The sequence below is a fragment of the Halictus rubicundus genome, unplaced genomic scaffold (genome assembly GCF_050948215.1).
Source record: "Halictus rubicundus isolate RS-2024b unplaced genomic scaffold, iyHalRubi1_principal scaffold0045, whole genome shotgun sequence".
Lineage (NCBI taxonomy): Eukaryota > Metazoa > Arthropoda > Insecta > Hymenoptera > Halictidae > Halictus > Halictus rubicundus.
Genome location: NW_027488586.1, coordinates 602,779 through 621,573, shown reverse-complemented (window position 1 = coordinate 621,573; position 18,795 = coordinate 602,779). Strand labels below are relative to the sequence as shown.

At 44.5% G+C, this 18,795-nt stretch overlaps 1 protein-coding gene across 1 annotated transcript; it reads right to left on the bottom strand.

Moving 5' to 3' along the window:
- Positions 1–14,381: 14,381 nt before the first annotated feature.
- LOC143363377 (uncharacterized) lies at positions 14,382–18,466 on the bottom strand. Its single transcript, XM_076803973.1, is given in 6 exon segments — positions 14,382–14,464; positions 17,227–17,494; positions 17,497–17,576; positions 17,579–17,729; positions 18,162–18,328; positions 18,424–18,466. Coding segments are annotated over 6 exon segments (792 nt in total).
- Between the last annotated feature and the right edge of the window lie 329 nt (positions 18,467–18,795).

Here is an 18,795-nt window from a genome sequence, read left to right as displayed (position 1 = left end):
GAAACACATGGAACACTGGTATTAAAGAACAAACCTATCAGGCCTATTCGATTTTCAAATTATTTAGAAGCAGAAATAAGCAGATTCTTACCCAGAAATCCTACTAGGTTTCCTCGGGCTTGTGAACTATTATAGCAAATTCACCGATAAGCATGCCGAGACCACGGCACCGCTGCTCGCCCTGCTGAGAAAGGGACAACGCTGGACATGGAACGACACGTTGCAAGCGACGTTCGACAAAATAAAGAACACTTTTTGTACCGAGGTGGGATTACAATACGCGGATACGCGTAAACCGTTCTTCCTATCCACGGATGCGAGTTCGTCAGCAATCGGAGCAGTAATTGAGCAAGATAACGCGAACGGCGAACTAAGACCAATCACCTTCGCGAGCCGAACACTAAAAGGGCCGGAATTGGCATATTTTACCACCGAGAAAGAGCTCCTGGCAATAGTATGGGCGCTAGGGAAGCTTAGGACGTACTTGTACGGGGCTACGATCGTACTTTTCACCGATCACAAAGCCATTACGTTCCTCATGAATAGCAAGCTGTTAAACCAACGCCTTACTCGGTGGATATTGTCGATACAAGACTACCATCTAGAAATACAGTTCCGCCCAGGGAAAGAAAACATCCCGGCAGATACCATGAGTCGATTGCATAACATGCCCAGTGGAGAGAGGGCAGATCGACAGACTTGTATACCAATTATGACAGCACTTGCCCGAGCAATATCACCGTCCCTAGCGACGGCCCTGAAACGGCTACCTGAATGGCAGCAGAAGGACGATAAATTGCGTCACATTCGTGAAGAGTGCGTAAAACAAGGCACTAACGAAAAATCTAGGTATCGTCTCTATAATAGCACGTTGTATCACGTGAACAAAAGTGGTGGGGAACGAGCGGTCATCCCCGCAGCTTTACGCGACAATCTCATACGTGAGATACACGAAGTTTACGCACACGTTGGTGGAGATAAAACCGTAAGACTCATATCTGAATCCTTTTACGTACAGAAACTACATCGACATGTGCAAAAACTGGTATCCACGTGCGATACATGCCAACGAGTCAAAATTCCTACACACGCGACCCATGCCGATATGCAGAGTATCATACCGAAGTGTCCGCTCGACGTGTTGTCTATCGATTTCTACGGCCCGTTGCCGATTTCAAGGGGGGGAGTCAGGTATATTCTCGTAGTGGAGGAACTGTTCACAAAATTTGTTAAACTGTATCCCATGCGAAACGCGACTACCTGCGTAACGCTCGCGCGAATTTTTACGCGGTACATCCCAACGTACGGGAAACCCAAGAAGATCATTACCGACCACGGGACGCAATTCACCTCAAGGAAGTGGACGGAGGCTCTCCAGAGGGAAGGCATCCACCACGTGCTCTCCTCCATCCGACACCCCCAGAGCAACCCGGTAGAAAGGGTTAACCGCGAGATCGGACGGATCATCCGCACGGTGGCAGCCCATGCACACGCCTCCTGGGCCAAGTGGGTAGACGTCATCGAAACCTGCTGCAACGAAGTGGTGCACGACGGCACAGGGTTCACGCCAACCGAACTCCTGCTGAATAAAAAACCGATGCGACCATGGGCACGGTGGGTCCAGCACTCCACCGAGCCTGAAACGACAGGTGACGAGCCGTATCACGCCAAGCTACAGCTCGCGTTCCGGCACATGACAAACAAAGCACGGAAGCGGTGCGAGCGAGCTAACACCGGAAAAACACACATAGAATACGAACTGGGTGACCAGGTATTGGTAAAGACCAACCCGGTATCAAATGCCGCCGACCGAGAGATAGCCAAGTTCTTCCATTTGTACGAAGGTCCGTACAAGATAGTACGAAAAAAGGGACCTTCGACGTACATGCTGGAAACCCCTAACACGCTTCGTGTTTACGACACTACCATCAACAAGGACAGCCACCGGACGAGGACCGAGATGTCAACAAAAGATCCGTCGTACATCTCATCAGGGTCGAGCCGAGTGGGGAATTCCAGGAAACCCCCGAAACCAGCCCAATATAAACCTGACGGACAACGCCGGCGAGTAGTCCATTCGCAAGTCTGTAAGCGACATGAAGACAGCAGAAACGAGACGTCCAAGCTCCGACGCCGGCAACCAAGCCTACGCGGCATGGGCGATGGTTAGCCGACCCACCCAGACTGGGGTGGATATCATATACCACCAACCACCACCTCACGTGCTAACCACGATAACCCCAGGGACGTGGAAGACCGGACGCTGGCGGAAGCGACGCTACGCCCACGGCGTTGCAACTGAAGCCAGGGTCAACCGGGCCATAGCTCAGACTCAGACACCGAAAGGGGGACCTGAGCGGGCTCGCAGGAGCTGGGGAGGCCTCGGACGAGGCACTACACAAGCCGAAGACATGTCGGCACCCAAAACCACACAGCCCGACGTACCAGGGGCAAGACACTCGGAGAAAACGCAGCCAGCCGGTGAAACACGACCAGGTGAACCGCCGACGAGGGCCCCGACACCAGCCGAGTTAGAAATGTCCTGGGAGGTCATCCCACAGGACACAGAGGTACGGCGGCAGCCACAGCAGCAGGAAGCCGAGAGCCCGGACCTCTCCTGGGACTCATGCGACCTCGACCCGGACCCGCGGCTCCCGGTGCCGCACGTGAATCAACGGGACCCATTAGGTCTCCTGGGGATGACGGAGAGCCTCATCGAGGAGCTCCTGGAGTCGCCGAAGGGCCACAAGTAACGTGCTCAACAAAAAAAAAAAAAAGTGTCCAAATGGTTTCCCTTGTTGGTTAATTTAGTGTGTTCACGTCATAACACAAAAGGTGGCACTCGAGTTAAGACGAAAGATTACGTTCGGTTCAAACAAGTGATTAATTATTTGATTCTTCTCATTATTTGCGTTATAAAAATGCGACTCAGTGCGAAATTTTTTTTTTCTTCTCTCTCATCTATGGCGTGCGGTTAATTTTGTCAAACAATTAAACAAGTGTTTATTTTATAAAAGAAGAAGTACTATATATATTTTTTTGTTTTGTGGTCGTTACTGCGTTAACGATTAACATAAAAACAAACAAACGTTTATTTCCGTTATATAATACAAAAAGACTGATTTTATTTTTTTCTTGTTCTCGTTATAGTATTACTGCGTTAAGTGCAAAAATTTTTGTTTTTCTGCGTTATGATTTCCGTCAAGTGATAAAAGACTGATTTTATATATTTTTTTTTTTCTTCTTCTTCTCGTTACTGCGTTTTAGTTTAACATGCGTTTAATTTTGAAAAAGGACTGCGTTTAAGTTAACGAAAAGACTGCATTTAGTTTAACGTTTTCGTTTGTTTTTTCTCCGTACTCGATTCGGTAGTGTTCGAGATTACCATGCATCGATACTGCGTGTTGCACGGGTAATCTCGAAAGTGGAGGTGGGGGTAATATGTAACCGTGTCGGTTACATACACATATACCGCACGTATCGGTCGGTGATACGACCCCACCACCGTACCATACTACGTTGTTCGCGAGTCCGGAGATAGTGAGGGATCGCGAGATATCGCGATCCTTGTCGAGTTGCGCACGCATCGATCCCCACTCGATAATGATCGAAGGAGGTCGATGCGAGCCAGCGATCGAGCACTCTACGTCTGGAAGCGGTCCGAGAAACACGCGTTCAAGAATTGTGTCTGTTCGACGAAACACGGTACCCGTTCGAGGAGTCAAACCGACTCGGCAGAGCAAGGCAAACCGTCCTTCCTGCTCTCAACGCGTACGCGCCTCAAACCGAGGAGTCACGAGCGCAAACCGCGCCGTGGCACTGTCGAAACATTTTATATAAAGCTCCGTGACTCTCGGACGTGACCGCGTAGTAGTCAAACGAAATTATATAGTTTTCACTCGCCTAAAGATTAATCGAGAGATGTTTAATTATCAATTCCGAAGTGAAGCATTACTAGTGTCAGTGTAGATCACTTGCAGCGAGCAAGTCGCGAGTACGATTTAGGAGCGACGGCGAGTGGAAGGCGCCGTGTGTCGGTACGACACGATTTTATAAAATTTAGAGAACTGCGTCGCGCAGAGATAGAAACGCGTCGTGAAGCGTGCGATTATCGCGTCGAACAGACACAGTAGATTCACTTCGTCCTTCAAATATAAATATTAGTATAGGGTACGTATAAGTATCGTTTCAAAGATACGGTACGTACTATACGGGTCGAAGCGAGACAGTCAATCATCGCATGATCGCGGTGGTTCTTCCGAAACCTCAACAGAGCGTACTCTGAGGCTACGAAACGTACCAAAGGGTAAACTCCTGGGTTCCGAGGGACTGCCGAGGTTTTCTGTGAGTCTCGTCTGGATCGAGACGATTTCACTTCGCACAATCAGGGTTCTTCTGCCGTGACCTTAATCGAGGGTACTCCGAGGCCACGCACCGTGCCAGAGGGTACTCTTCTGGGTCCCGTGGAATTACCGAGGTTTGGTGTGGGTCTCGACCAGATTCGAGGCGATACTTCGTACGATCGCGGCTACTCTGTCGTGACCTTATCAGAGCTTGCTCCGAGGCCACGTATCGTGCCGAAGGGTAGACTCCTGGGTCCCGTCGAGCGACCGAGGTTTAGTGCGAGTCTCCCCCGAATCGGTACGAAAGAGCATCGCACGATCCCGAGTATTCTGTCGTGACCTTTGTCCGAGATCACTCCGAGGCCACGTATCGTGCCAAAGGGTGAACTTATAGGTCCCGTGGAATGATCGAGGTTTAGTGCACGTCTCTACTGAATCGAGACGATCGGGCCTTGCACGATCGTGGACACTCTGCCGTGACCAATATCCGAGAATACTCCGAGGCCATGTATCATGCCAAAGGGTAGACTCATGCGTTCCGTGGAGTGACCAAGGTTTAGTGTGCGTCTCCACCCAGGCCACTTGTCCGAACATCGTCCAGGTGCCTGGATGGTCTGACGGGTACGACGTCGTTCGATCGCGGATTTCGGGTCAGATAGGAGCGATCGGACTTTGCACGGTCACGGACACTCTGCCGCCGCCTCGCCCGAGACTGCTTAAAGGCCACGATTACGTGCCGAAGAGCAGAATCATTGGAAGCGTGGAGTGACGGCGATTTCGTGTGTGTCTCCATCCCGATCACTCGTACGATTATCAGGCCGAGTGTAGGGACGGTCAGACGGGTCACGAACTGCTTGTCGCGGGGCGCGATCCGTGCTGAGTGATTTTCTAAACCGATTCCGAAAACCGGGCGTAGAGTCGAGCGAGCGTACTGCGAGCGGTTTTCACGCGTTCATAATACTTTGTTTATGTGTCGCGAGCCGTCGGCACGGGAGGCCGACCTATTGTTCCACACGGTACCTGGAATTAACTGTATCCAAACACACACAACGGTTCTTACGAGAATATATCATCTTTTGTTACCTTATCTGGTCTACGAATATCTCATTTAACTCGTCCATACCTCGCCGCTTTCCAGTGCCTGGAGGCACGAATCCATTCCTGCTCGCGAACGTGCAGGCTTCGAGAAATTAGGGTAGTAACCGGCCCTGCGAGACGGTTAGGGATAGTCTCGAGACGCGAAGTAGAGATACGAGTAACAGCGTATGCGAATAGGAAGCAACGGTAGGAAAGAACGGTTACAAGCGGGGATATGTAAAGGACAAAGTTATGTTTGAACCACCGACGACAAAAGAGGATATGAAACAAAGAATACGTGACGCTTGCGCTTCAGTGACTCCCGAAATGTTAAAAAATGTTAGAACAACTTTGATGTTTCGAGTAAATAAATGTTTACAAGCCCGTGGTGGACATTTTGAACATTTCATTTAAAGTACATTTTATTTCTTCACGAATAAGCAAAGGACTCAAGCGCGTATAATTCCATAACGCTATTTCCGAGCGCTTCAAGTACCTACAACTCGAAACTTCAAACTGTTATATCTCATCATGGAAGTATCTGACAAAAAAATGTTTCAGACAAAATTGACTTGTTTTTTCCGGTAGAATCTAAATATGTAACATTTTATAGGGGGTTCCATTTAAAATTACAAAGGTACCTCCCCTCCCCCGTTAAAGAGGAAGGGAGGCCACTTCACGTTTATGTAGTCAGAAAGGCCCTTCAGTTCCATGCAATTTAAGACTAAGAACTTTAAAATCGATGGCATAGTTTTCGAGTTATTGAGCTGTTCAGAGTTATGTGGGCCACCCTGTATACACCTGAGCAAAATGGTGTAGCTGAAAGGAGAAATCGAACAGTAGTCGAAGCAGCCAGATGCATGCTCATACAGTCGGGATTACCATTGTCATTTTGGGGAGAAGCAGTGATGACAGCAAATCACATAAAAAATAGATGTCCAACGAAGGCACTTCCCATCCAGATTCGGCATCCTTCCCATCCAGATTTCAAATGGAATTCTTCCTTTATGTCCAACGAAGGCACTTAAAGGAAGAATTCCATTTGAAATCTGGATGGGAAGGATGCCGAATTTAAGATATATGCGAGTATTCGGAACAAAGACATATGCATTAGACAAAACCACAAACAAAGGAAAGTTTGAGGAAAGATCAAAGGAAGGAGTGTTCATAGGATACTCAGACGAAGTCAAAGGATATCGAATCTGGTTAATCAAAGACCAAAAGGTAGTCATCTCAAGAGATGTAAAATTCATTGATGAGAAAGGTGATAAGCAGGAAGTAGGAGATGTCTATTCAGAGAAACAAGATGGTAATGACTTACAAATACATGAGAAGCAAGAAACTGTGATCGGAAATTATCGAACAGAAAATGAAGAAGAAAATGGAGATGAAAGTAACATAAATGCCGAAAAAGAAGGGAATGCTACTGACAAGCGATTACCCGATAGACCGAAAACAATCAGGTCTGGTAAACCTGGACGGCCAAGGAAGTCGTATCGGACATTAAACTCAAACGCACAGAATAATAATGAAAAACAGTGTAGAGCGGGATTTGGAGAGTATGGAATTTGAAGATGAGGTATTCCAAGACGCTGCAGGATTCATTGAAGTCAACCTGGAGGAAGCCATAAATTGCAAAAAAAAAAGCTGAATGGGAAGATGCCATAACACTGGAATTTAAACAATTAATAAAGAACAGAACATGGCGCATTGTCGATCGACCGGAAAATAAGAATGTTGTCGGATGCAAAATTGTATTGACCAATAAAACAAATGCGGACGGAAGCTTGAAGAGAAGGAAAGCTCGACTAGTAGCGAAAGGTTACAGCCAACGTGTAGGCATTGACTATAAGCAAACCTTCGTACCCGTTGCCAGACTCGACTCCGTGAGAATAATTTCTGCTTTATCTGCTCGATACGAGATGGAGATACACCAATTGGATGTAACTGCAGCCTTCTTAAACGGAGATTTAGAGGAGGAGGTGTTCATGGAGGTTCCAGAGTATGTAAATAAATTTCTTGAAAGAATTGTACTCCAGGAGGGAGAAAGAGAGCATTTTGGTAAGTTAGCAAAAAATATGTTCCAAGAAATAAACAAAGGGAACAAGGTGTGCCGATTAAATCGGGCAATATACGGGTTGAAACCAGTTGGAAGGCAATGGAACATTAAATTAGACCGTAAGTTAAAAGATTTTGGATTGAAACCAATAGCTAGCGATCCGTGTGTCTATTTTAAAAGAATTGCAGAATCCTCGATAATTGTTTTGATATATGTCGATGATATTCTAATTGCGTCAAATAGTAAAGAATCTATAAATATGTTTAAACTGTATTTAATGAATATATTTGAAGTTAGAGATTTAGGTAAAGCAAGGTATTGCCTGGGGATAGAAATTGCACAGAAAAATGGACGAGTTAGGGTCTCTGTATACTTGCCGGGACCGGAGGGTTTTACGTAGGGACTATAGGTCCAAATGCCGTGTTACCGATTATCTGTCGTAAAACGGGCGCCGCCGTCCCGGCGTTAGAGCGATCCCACCGGCCGCCGTTGCCCGTCGGCCGAGCAAGCGGCTGATCATTACCAGATGGCCTTTCGAGACCGCGTTGACAGTTCCCTGCTGTGCGTGGCACAAAAAAAAAAGGTTTCTCGGGGCTCTACAGCTCCTTAGGTAAACTATCGGTATCCCTCCTCTACAACATTATGGAAATAGGAACCGTACCTGCCTCTTCGTGAAACAGCATCACACATCCTTATATATTAACCTAAATTGTACATATATTGTAAAAACGAGAATAGTTGTTTTCTTTTAAGGAAGTATCCACGTTAGGAAGGGGATCATGCCTTGTGAATTCGATCATTTTTGGGGGACTATGTCTCGAATTTTGATGACATTGAAATATGTTGTGGTCCAAGTGAAAGTGGAAGAAATCCTCAGGACTCAATCACATGATAATTTGTAGAATAAGAAGAATTAATTCCACATAAATTGCATCGTTTTGTCTTACGACACGAACAAATGTACATGGAAAACTTCTGAATTCTTGTCCATAATGACTTAAAGATGATTAGATGCAAGGTTCCCGGGCAGGAATGCGATGGCGTATCTATATCTTGTCCAATGAGACGAGACAGTAGACGTTAACATAGGCGCTCGAGTGCGACAGAGTTGAAGTTACCCTTGCAAGACAATTAGCAAAGGACGCACGCTGGGTGCTTCATTGCCTCGGTCTCGTTGGTCAGAGCATAGGTACGAATGCGCGGCCGATTGGATCAGAGTGCAAGGGACAGGCCTCGTTTCACACGTACTTTCGGCTATAGTCGAGATATTGGCTACAGCGGTCACATATACTATGTAGCGTGTGACGTCGAAGCCAAGCTACTGGGTCTGCGGGCGCGGCGGAGATGAGCATAGGCAGATCTAACGATAGACTCCCCAAAAATGGTGGCACTGAAAGAATGGCGACATTAAAATGGTTTTTTTTGGGTTGCGTCGTAAGACCTTACGTACGACGCGACAAGCACGCGACCAAGGCCAGGTATGAAAATCCCTGTCGACGACCTACCGACCATGGACGTCATAAATCAAAAATCCTTCCGATTGTACCCAGCACTTTCGTAATTTTTAAGCCAGCCGAATGCAGCACATGCGGAACCTTGTACACCGTTAGCGTACTAAGATTTACAACCGTGGATGCTTGCGAACCAAATGTTATACGTATATTTCCACTTTTCCAATTTTCCACTATTTCCACCAGCTTTCGAACACACCTTGCAAACCAATGAATTCTAATCATTTTAAACTTGTTCTCCGGAGTTTTGACTTATATAATCACTTATAAGATATAAGATATAATTTAACTATGCTAAAATTGATTTGTGAAGCTGATTTTCATCGTTCCATCGTTAAATTAGATTATAGTTTGAACCATTACTTCTTAACATTACAACTCAGATGAACAATATTCTTTTCTCTACTTCGAACATGGATTGTGAGGCGGATGCTGTGGTGGCACCGGCGGCCGATGCCACGCGGCCTCTGCCAGTTGGCGGCCGCCGGTGCCGGCGACCCGTGTCGGGCGGCCGAAAACGGATGCCCAACGGCTTGCCCAGCTCTCAGCGGATGCATAGGCATCCCCGGGGTGTAGAGGGGAGTAAACTGTTCGGGAGTTAGGTAGCGAACCCCCGCTGTGTGCGGGTCTTAGCTTTTGTTGCGAGCATCTCGAGCGCCTTCTCAGGTTGCCAGCGACGGTCCCGGCTAACATGAAGCAGGAAAACGCGGTAGTATTCATACTAACGCCGGCTCCGGCAAGTATACAGAGACCCTTAGGGTCTCTGTATACTTGCCGGGACCGGAGGGTTTTACGTGGGGACTATAGGTCCAAATGCCGTGTTACCGATTATCTGTCGTAAAACGGGCGCCGCCGTCCCGGCGTTAGAGCGATCCCACCGGCCGCCGTTGCCCGTCGGCCGAGCAAGCGGCTGATCATTACCAGATGGCCTTTCGAGACCGCGTTGACAGTTCCCTGCTGTGCGTGGCACAAAAAAAAAAAAAAGGTTTCTCGGGGCTCTACAGCTCCTTAGGTAAACTATCGGTATCCCTCCTCTACAACATTATGGAAATAGGAACCGTACCTGCCTCTTCGTGAAACAGCATCACACATCCTTATATATTAACCTAAATTGTACATATATTGTAAAAACGAGAATAGTTGTTTTTTTTTAAGGAAGTATCCACGTTAGGAAGGGGATCATGCCTTGTGAATTCGATCATTTTTGGGGGACTATGTCTCGAATTTTGATGACATTGAAATATGTTGTGGTCCAAGTGAAAGTGGAAGAAATCCTCAGGACTCAATCACATGATAATTTGTAGAATAAGAAGAATTAATTCCACATAAATTGCATCGTTTTGTCTTACGACACGAAAAAATGTATATGGAAAACTTCTGAATTGTTGTCCATAATGACCTACAGATGATTAGATGCAAGGTTCCCGGGCAGGAATGCGATGGCGTATCTATATCTTGTCCAATGAGACGAGACAGTAGACGTTAACATAGGCGCTCGAGTGCGACAGAGTTGAAGTTACCCTTGCAAGACAATTAGCAAAGGACGCACGCTGGGTGCTTCATTGCCTCGGTCTCGTTGGTCAGAGCATAGGTACGAATGCGCGGCCGATTGGATCAGAGTGCAAGGGACAGGCCTCGTTTCACACGTACTTTCGGCTATAGTCGAGATATTGGCTACAGCGGTCACATATACTATGTAGCGTGTGACGTCGAAGCCAAGCTACTGGGTCTGTGGGCGCGGCGGAGATGAGCATAGGCAGATCTAACGATAGACTCCCCAAAAATGGTGGCACTGAAAGAATGGCGACATTAAAATGGTTTTTTTTGGGTTGCGTCGTAAGACCTTACGTACGACGCGACAAGCACGCGACCAAGGCCAGGTATGAAAATCCCTGTCGACGACCTACCGACCATGGACGTCATAAATCAAAAATCCTTCCGATTGTACCCAGCACTTTCGTAATTTTTAAGCCAGCCGAATGCAGCACATGCGGAACCTTGTACACCGTTAGCGTACTAAGATTTACAACCGTAGATGCTTGCGAACCAAATGTTATACGTATATTTCCACTTTTCCAATTTTCCACTATTTCCACCAGCTTTCGAACACACCTTGCAAACCAAATCATTTTAAACTTGTTCTCCGGAGTTTTGACTTATATAATCACTTATAAGATATAAGATATAATTTAACTATGCTAAAATTGATTTGTGAAGCTGATTTTCATCGTTCCATCGTTAAATTAGATTATAGTTTGAACCATTACTTCTTAACATTACAACTCAGATGAACAATATTCTTTTCTCTACTTCGAACATGGATTGTGAGGCGGATGCTGTGGTGGCACCGGCGGCCGATGCCACGCGGCCTCTGCCAGTTGGCGGCCGCCGGTGCCGGCGACCCGTGTCGGGCGGCCGAAAACGGATGCCCAACGGCTTGCCCAGCTCTCAGCGGATGCATAGGCATCCCCGGGGTGTAGAGGGGAGTAAACTGTTCGAGAGTTAGGTAGCGAACCCCCGCTGTGTGCGGGTCTTAGCTTTTGTTGCGAGCATCTCGAGCGCCTTCTCAGGTTGCCAGCGACGGTCCCGGCTAATATGAAGCAGGAAAACGCGGTAGTATTCATACTAACGCCGGCTCCGGCAAGTATACAGAGACCCTTACTCTGTCGCAGAGGAAGTATACAGAAGAGATTCTGAAACGATTTGGCATGGAGAATGCCAAAACGATTGACACTCCAATAGATGTAAATGTCAAGCTTCAAAATAACGATGACGATGATGAGGATGGCATGCCCAGAAATGAGCCTTATCGGGAACTGGTTGGAGCATTAATATACTTGGCGGTCGCGACTAGACCCGATATAATGAGAACGGTAGCAGGTCTGTCTCAATTCTCAAATTGTCACAAGCGATTCCACTGGGTAGCTGCGAAGCGGGTCCTAAGGTACCTGAGGGGAGGATGTAATGTAGAGCTGACATACGAGAAGGACAGTCTATCGTTGATGGGCTACACCGATGCAGACTGGGGCTCATGCATAATTGACAGAAAATCGTACACGGGGTACGCGTTTATCATGAGTGGAACCGTCATAAGGTGGAAGTCACAGAAGCAGAAGACGGTAGCATTGTCATCAACCGAAGCAGAGTATATGGCAATAGCTGAAGCTACGAAGGAGGCCATGTACCTCGGCAGGTACCTACAAGAATTAGGATTTGTATGTGAAGTATTATTATTCAGCGACAATCAAGGCGCAAACTTACTTGCGAATAACGCGATCTATCACAGTCGATCTAAACACATCGACATAAGATATCATTTCGTTCGCGAAGCATTGAGAGAAAACAGGCTTACACTAGAATATGTTCCGACTGATAAAATGCTTGCTGATGTGTTAACGAAAGGACTGAATAGAATTAAGCATAATTCATGTATGTTAGGATTAGGTCTAAAGAAATCAAACTTGTAATTAGATGTAATACTTTGAAAACGCACACATTAAGGAGGGAGTGTTGAAGTTATACTATGTATTATACAAATTTTAATGCGCGCGTTTTACGAGTCGAGGCTCACAGATGACAACGACATCTGTGCGGTGTATTTAAAGCGTGTAAGAGACCCTCGGGCTCTCTCTCTCTCTCTCTCTCTCTCTCTCTCGTGATATACTGCGAAACAAAAAGGTATTACATAGCTTTCTGTAAAAGTGTTCTCATTGATATACGTATATATATATACGTTTACAAAACCTCAGTCAAACATTAATAATTCCTCCGGTAAAGTTTCCACGATTATTCCTAACAGAAAGAATTCTCACGTTAATTCAACAACATTCATTTTCGGAGGAAATACACGCACTGAAAACTGGAAGCGAATTACCATCCAAAAGCAAATTGCTTTGTTTGAGTCCTTTTCTCGATAAGAAAGAAATACTATGCGTTGGAGGTCGTCTCCAAAATTCCGAATTTTCATACCAGACAAAACATCAGATACTCTTGCCGAAAAACAATAGCGTCATTAATCTCATTATTCATAACGCACACATCGAATATCATCATTCGAGTCTGACATCCACATTGTACAATGTCAGACAACAATATTGGCCGATCGATGGAAAAAACACAACACGCAAAATATTGCGAAATTGCGTGAAGTGTTTCCGCGTTAATCCACCTACGACAAGGTACACAATGAGTAATTTACCAGCAGACAGAGGCACCGAAACTCGACCATTCACCAACATCGGGGTGGATTATTGCGGCCCATTTTTTATTAAGGAACGCAAATTCCGTAATCGCGCTAAAATAAAGGTCTACGTTGCCGTTTTTATTTGTTTCTCCACTAAGGCCATACACCTTGAGGTGGTTAGCGATATGACCACCGAAGCTTTCCTCGCTGCATTGAAACGTTTTATCGCGCGCCGCGGAATATGCAAAAACATATATTCCGACAATGGCACCAATTTCGTCGGTGCCAATAATGACTTGACCGAGCTCCCCAGAGTCCTGCACGAGGATAAAAGAGTTCGTCGATTTCTTGAGGACAAAGAGATCTCGTGGCACTTCATGCCGGCTTTGTCGCCACATTTCGGCGGGCTCTGGGAGGCTGCGGTCAAGTCATTCAAACATCATCTGAAACGCGTGGTCGGTGATAAACTTTTCACCTACGAGCAATTCGCAACATTTGTAACGGAAATCGAGGCAATCCTTAATTCCCGCCCGTTGACTCCACTCTCGTCCGATCCCAACGATCCACAAGCTCTCACCCCCGGCTATTTTTTGATTCGTTCCGCGATGACAAGCTTACCCGAGGTCGGTTTCACCGAGACCTCCAGCAATCGGTTGTCCAAATGGCAACACATCCAGAAGGTGAAACACGACTTCTGGATCAGGTGGTCCAAGGAATACATAAACCACCTGAATGTACGCGCAAAATGGACCAAAGGATCCCACGAGATGAACAAGGGAACCATCGTCATCTTGAAGGACGATCACCTTCCACCATCCCATTGGAGTCTCGGACGCATCGTGGAGGTTCATCCGGGCCAAGACGACATCATTCGCGCAGTTACCGTTAAGACAGTAAACGGCTGTACAAACGTAATGTTAAGAAACTCGCGCCTCTTCCCATCGAGACCTAATTATGTCACATTATCGCGTTCTACTCTTTATATAGTTAATTTGCGTAAGTTATATTTGTTGTTACTATCGATATAGTTATATTCGCGTTGACTTCTATTGCGTTTTTCTGTCTTTTCATATACTTCGTTACGTTTTTGTGTGTGTTCCTTCCTTTACATATATAGTCCTAGTATATTACGTTTCGATTATTTCGCGCTTATTTTTACCAGGCAATTCCGTTTCTGCAATTATAATTTGGAATCGCGCATAGTTTCGCTATTGAATGACAGTGCCATTCAACGGGGGGAGCATGTTCGATCCCTCGCAGACATAAGTACTGTGAGTCCTCGCATTTCCGCCTGTAACGCAAGCGAGGATGTTACAGCTGCACGGAGCATGCTCTTTCGCCCTAAAAACACATGCGTAACGAAAGCCTTTTTCCGATTTTTGTCCGTCCTTCGACTAATCACGAAGAATGCTAATTCTCGGGTTGCCGCACGCGGGGCACTCGAGGGTTCGAGCTGATGGCATTGGAAAAGTGGCCATAAGTCAATCCGTGCGGCCCTCACTCCGTATACCGTCCGCGAGGTACTTGAGGGTCCCGGATTCGGACACAGCGGGCCTTGTGGCCAACTACAAGCGGCGGCCAAGGGGTCGTAAATCCTCTGCCGCATTTGCTGTGCGAACCATTATGCCGTCGCGAAGCATACTCGGGTATGTTCAGTTTCGAATTTCCGTATCTCTGGTTTTCGTCAACGGACGAAACCCAGAGACAAATAAATGCATCTATGGGCCACTTAGGCCTTCATCGCGCTGCTCCGGGGTCCCATAAATCGCGCATATTGGGAACTCTCCCTTATTGACTTGAGGTGGTGACTTCCTCCTCCACCGGTGAGGGCTGTTTCAGAAGATCCTCCGCCCTCAAATCAAATCAACGAATGGAGATGATTCTTCCCCCGAAAACGGGCCCATGGCCAAAAAATCGTGTCACCACGGAGGTGACGAGCAAGCGGGCCTCGGAGCAGAGGGCCAGAATCAGCAAAATCGGCATCCGAACCACAAAAAGAATTCGAGTCTAACAATCGCGCTATACTGTATCTACCGCTACTATTCACTGAATCCCACAAATTAGTCACCCAAAGTTAGTTCGGCCGGTGACAGGGCATTTTGTTAAGTTTGCAATAAACTTTATTTAAACAAACGCGCGCACCAATTTTCTCGTGAAAACGAACACGCCCTTCTTTCCAGGCAATGCATAGTATACTAGGTCAAAAGTAACAGCTTCTACACAAACAAGTAGACAACAAAACCTTTCCAAAAATTGGAAATAATTGGAACTGCAAAAAGACTCCATTTCAAACAGTATCCTCGGTAGATACTCTTGATTTTCCGGAAATGACAGAAGTAGATTTAAAAATTCTTTTCACGGAATCTTACCAATTTTCACAAGCAATTTCATATCTGGCGGAAATCGTGGACGAACACAATAATATAAATATTAATTTATTGCCCAATCCAAGAAAACAACATCATTAAATTCGAAGTAAAATCGGAGTGATATAAATAAAAGTTAGTTAAAAATGTTACCTCAATATTTTTAAAACATTAAAAAAATTTGTTAAAATCACATGAATAAACCATATAAGAAATTGAAAAAATAAAGATGACGTATGGAAAAAAACTTTCCCACCGACTGGAATCGAACCCCAGCGTATCCGCTCCGTAGTTCGACGCCCTAACCGCTGTGCCAACCGGCGATGTTGTAAACGCTATGAACATTCTGGTATATATCGCACAAAATACAATCCATTTTTTCTCTTAAAACATTTCTTAGGTCAAACACTTACTTGTTTCAATGTAATAATGTTTAAAATGACTTAATATATACCTGCGGTAAAACCAACAAGTGTAACTTTCCTCCTAATAGCAGAAACGGCGAAAAAATTCGGTTTTTCTTGTTTTTGACAAGGACTTCCCACAACAAAAAATCTAAAAAGAATTGACGACACTGCCTGATATGGTAATTTATCGGGGCACTAAACAGCAAAATAGCATGTTTTCATATTTTTGAGAAATGTACATTTTTCCGATTTTTTTTAGGTTTTTCAATTTTTGCGACCACAGTTTGCAACAAAAAAATCTGAAAGAATTCTCAAAAATCTGTCAGGATCCAAAATATTCCCCATTTTTTTCAGAATTTTAGGAAGTATCAGAGTGCGGAAAGTGCTCGGAAAAACGCGAAATGCAATTTACTCTGTAACTACCCTCACTGGCAAGATAGGGGGTTGAAATTTTGCTCACAAGGAGAGGCCACGTCCTTCGGGTCACCGATTCGGTTGAAACTTTGCACACTTATAGATCTCGTTCTCCTCTTTACGAATATATACCATTATAGGGGCAGATACCCAATACTTTTCGAGATATTGACGATTGAAGTTTCATTATTTCCCATGTAATGCCGTATTTTTTCTAGCCTACAACAAGAGTCGGTGTGGCGCGACGGTAACGTGCCAAGTTTTCAGCCGGACGACCAGGGTTCAAATCCTGCCGACTAACGCATTTTTTAAAAATTTCATTATGTTTTATCATTGCATATTTATGTTATTAATTTCAAACGATGAAATTTCACGCATAAAATTGCATTTTGAATTACAAATAACATGTATTTATTTACTAACAGAAGTAGAATATTTATTGTAGAATACTTACAGTTGTTGCTATGTACAGCAGTGGTATTTGTCGTAGAAGCAAACAAAACACAATGAAGCGAAACACCTTGCACATCGTATAAATACACTTTGGTCACATGAACATTTGTTTTTTAATAGTTCCATTGGGAAGCACACCTGGTTTACATTTTCAAAAATTTCCCTATCGTTCGATAGTCCAGCGGCGAACCCTGCGTATTGTAACATTGGTTTAAAAATTACTGCAGACAATTGCTTATGAATGAGAGAATGTATTTTAATTGCATCTTCTCTGCTTGCAATTTCTCGATTTTGTTCAATTAAATATGTGCAGTTTTGAATTTTTTTTAATAAATTTTTTACCTGTCTATAAAAGTACACGTCGCAAGGTTGTACTAGTGGTGTACATTTTGGTGGAATAACTCGAAGAGTACATGTGGTGTTTCCTTCTTCGGTTAGAAATAATGTGTCGTACATTTCCTGATTTGTCTGTCCTCCCCAGGAATCAATCAACAGGAGAAATTTGTTATCTTCCACATAAGGTTTCATTACCAATTTTAAATAGTCTTTATAAATATCCTGTGTAAGTTTTCCGGATTTCGAACAAGTTACTATTATGTTTGTGTGATGTGACATGAGTTCATCTACTTTTTTTTTAACAAGTGGTCCGAATTTTCCTGAAGGTTCTTGCATACATAAAAAAAAACATGAGGTAATAGCTTTCCTGCCATTGTTATACTGTACTGTGCTGAATATGTATGTGTTGTTTTTGCAATATTTTTTTGCTTACGAATACTGTCTTTTCTCCTTTATATGTCATTGTCCTTTCGAATGTTGATTGGTATTGGCATCCTGTCTGATCCGTGTTGATTATATAATTTAAATGGAATTGCGGGGTGATATGTTTCACTACTTTCTGAAAATTTTCGGCGGCTTGCTGTATTTCATCACAATTATTGGCTTCTTTTGAAGAAATGTATTTTGTGGTTTTCCTTTGTCGAATATTATGTTTCAATTTGAAATACGTTAACCATGAACGACTTGGTTTAAAATGAAAATTTTCGGATTGATATTGATAAGAACCTGCCAGTGCCCATTCTCGAAGGTTTCTTGTGGTTACCTGTTGGTAATTTGCAGGAGATTCCTGGAACCGGTCGTACGTCCATTTATCAATTGCATTATATTTATCATATTTCGTGCCTCCCTCTTTAATTTGTTTTTCCCAGCGATGTAAATCTTCTTTTCTTTTCAAAAGTTTGCTACCTTTTGAGCGAATTAATTTTAAATTCCATGATGGGTTCTGGCGGGCAATAGTGACAGTTTTTATTTTTGTATCCAGCGTCACAATTCCTGATTTTTTCTTGTTTACTTCCGTATCGGACCACTCATCTTCAGCAGATTCGTCAGCTGTAATTTTAGAGAATACATTTTCCCTATCTATGTCGTAATTAGAAATGAGATTCTCCTCCGTAACTATTTCGTGATGATCGATCATATCCAGGATCAGTTCAAATAATTTCTCGCCTATTGCTATCGCTGCATGAGAAATTACGGATGATCCTTCTGATGCAATTAAATTTTCATTACGAAGGAGTCCTTCCGCATATATAAAAGCGTCCTTTAAACATTGCTTTTCATTTTCAACAATCGCACTTGCATCGCGTACACAATCATTTTCACTCGCGATAGAAACACTACGAGATGAAAATCTCGACGTAGACGCTCGCGTATTCATTTTTAGAAGAAGTTCTTGCTTTGACTGTGAAACAAAACTGACTGATCAACTGACTGGGAAAATGCTATTCGGAACTTGGTGGGTTGGATTATCATCCCCAATATAAACATTCAATAAACAGTGACATTGGAGACGCTCTTGAGATAGAGGAAACTCTTGAGAACGCGACGCAGTTTGAAAACGGCGGGTCACATTACTTACCATTCGTGCTCGTAGTGATAAAGTTTGAATTTTCCTCTAATGATTAGTTTTAAATTCTTTTTCTTCA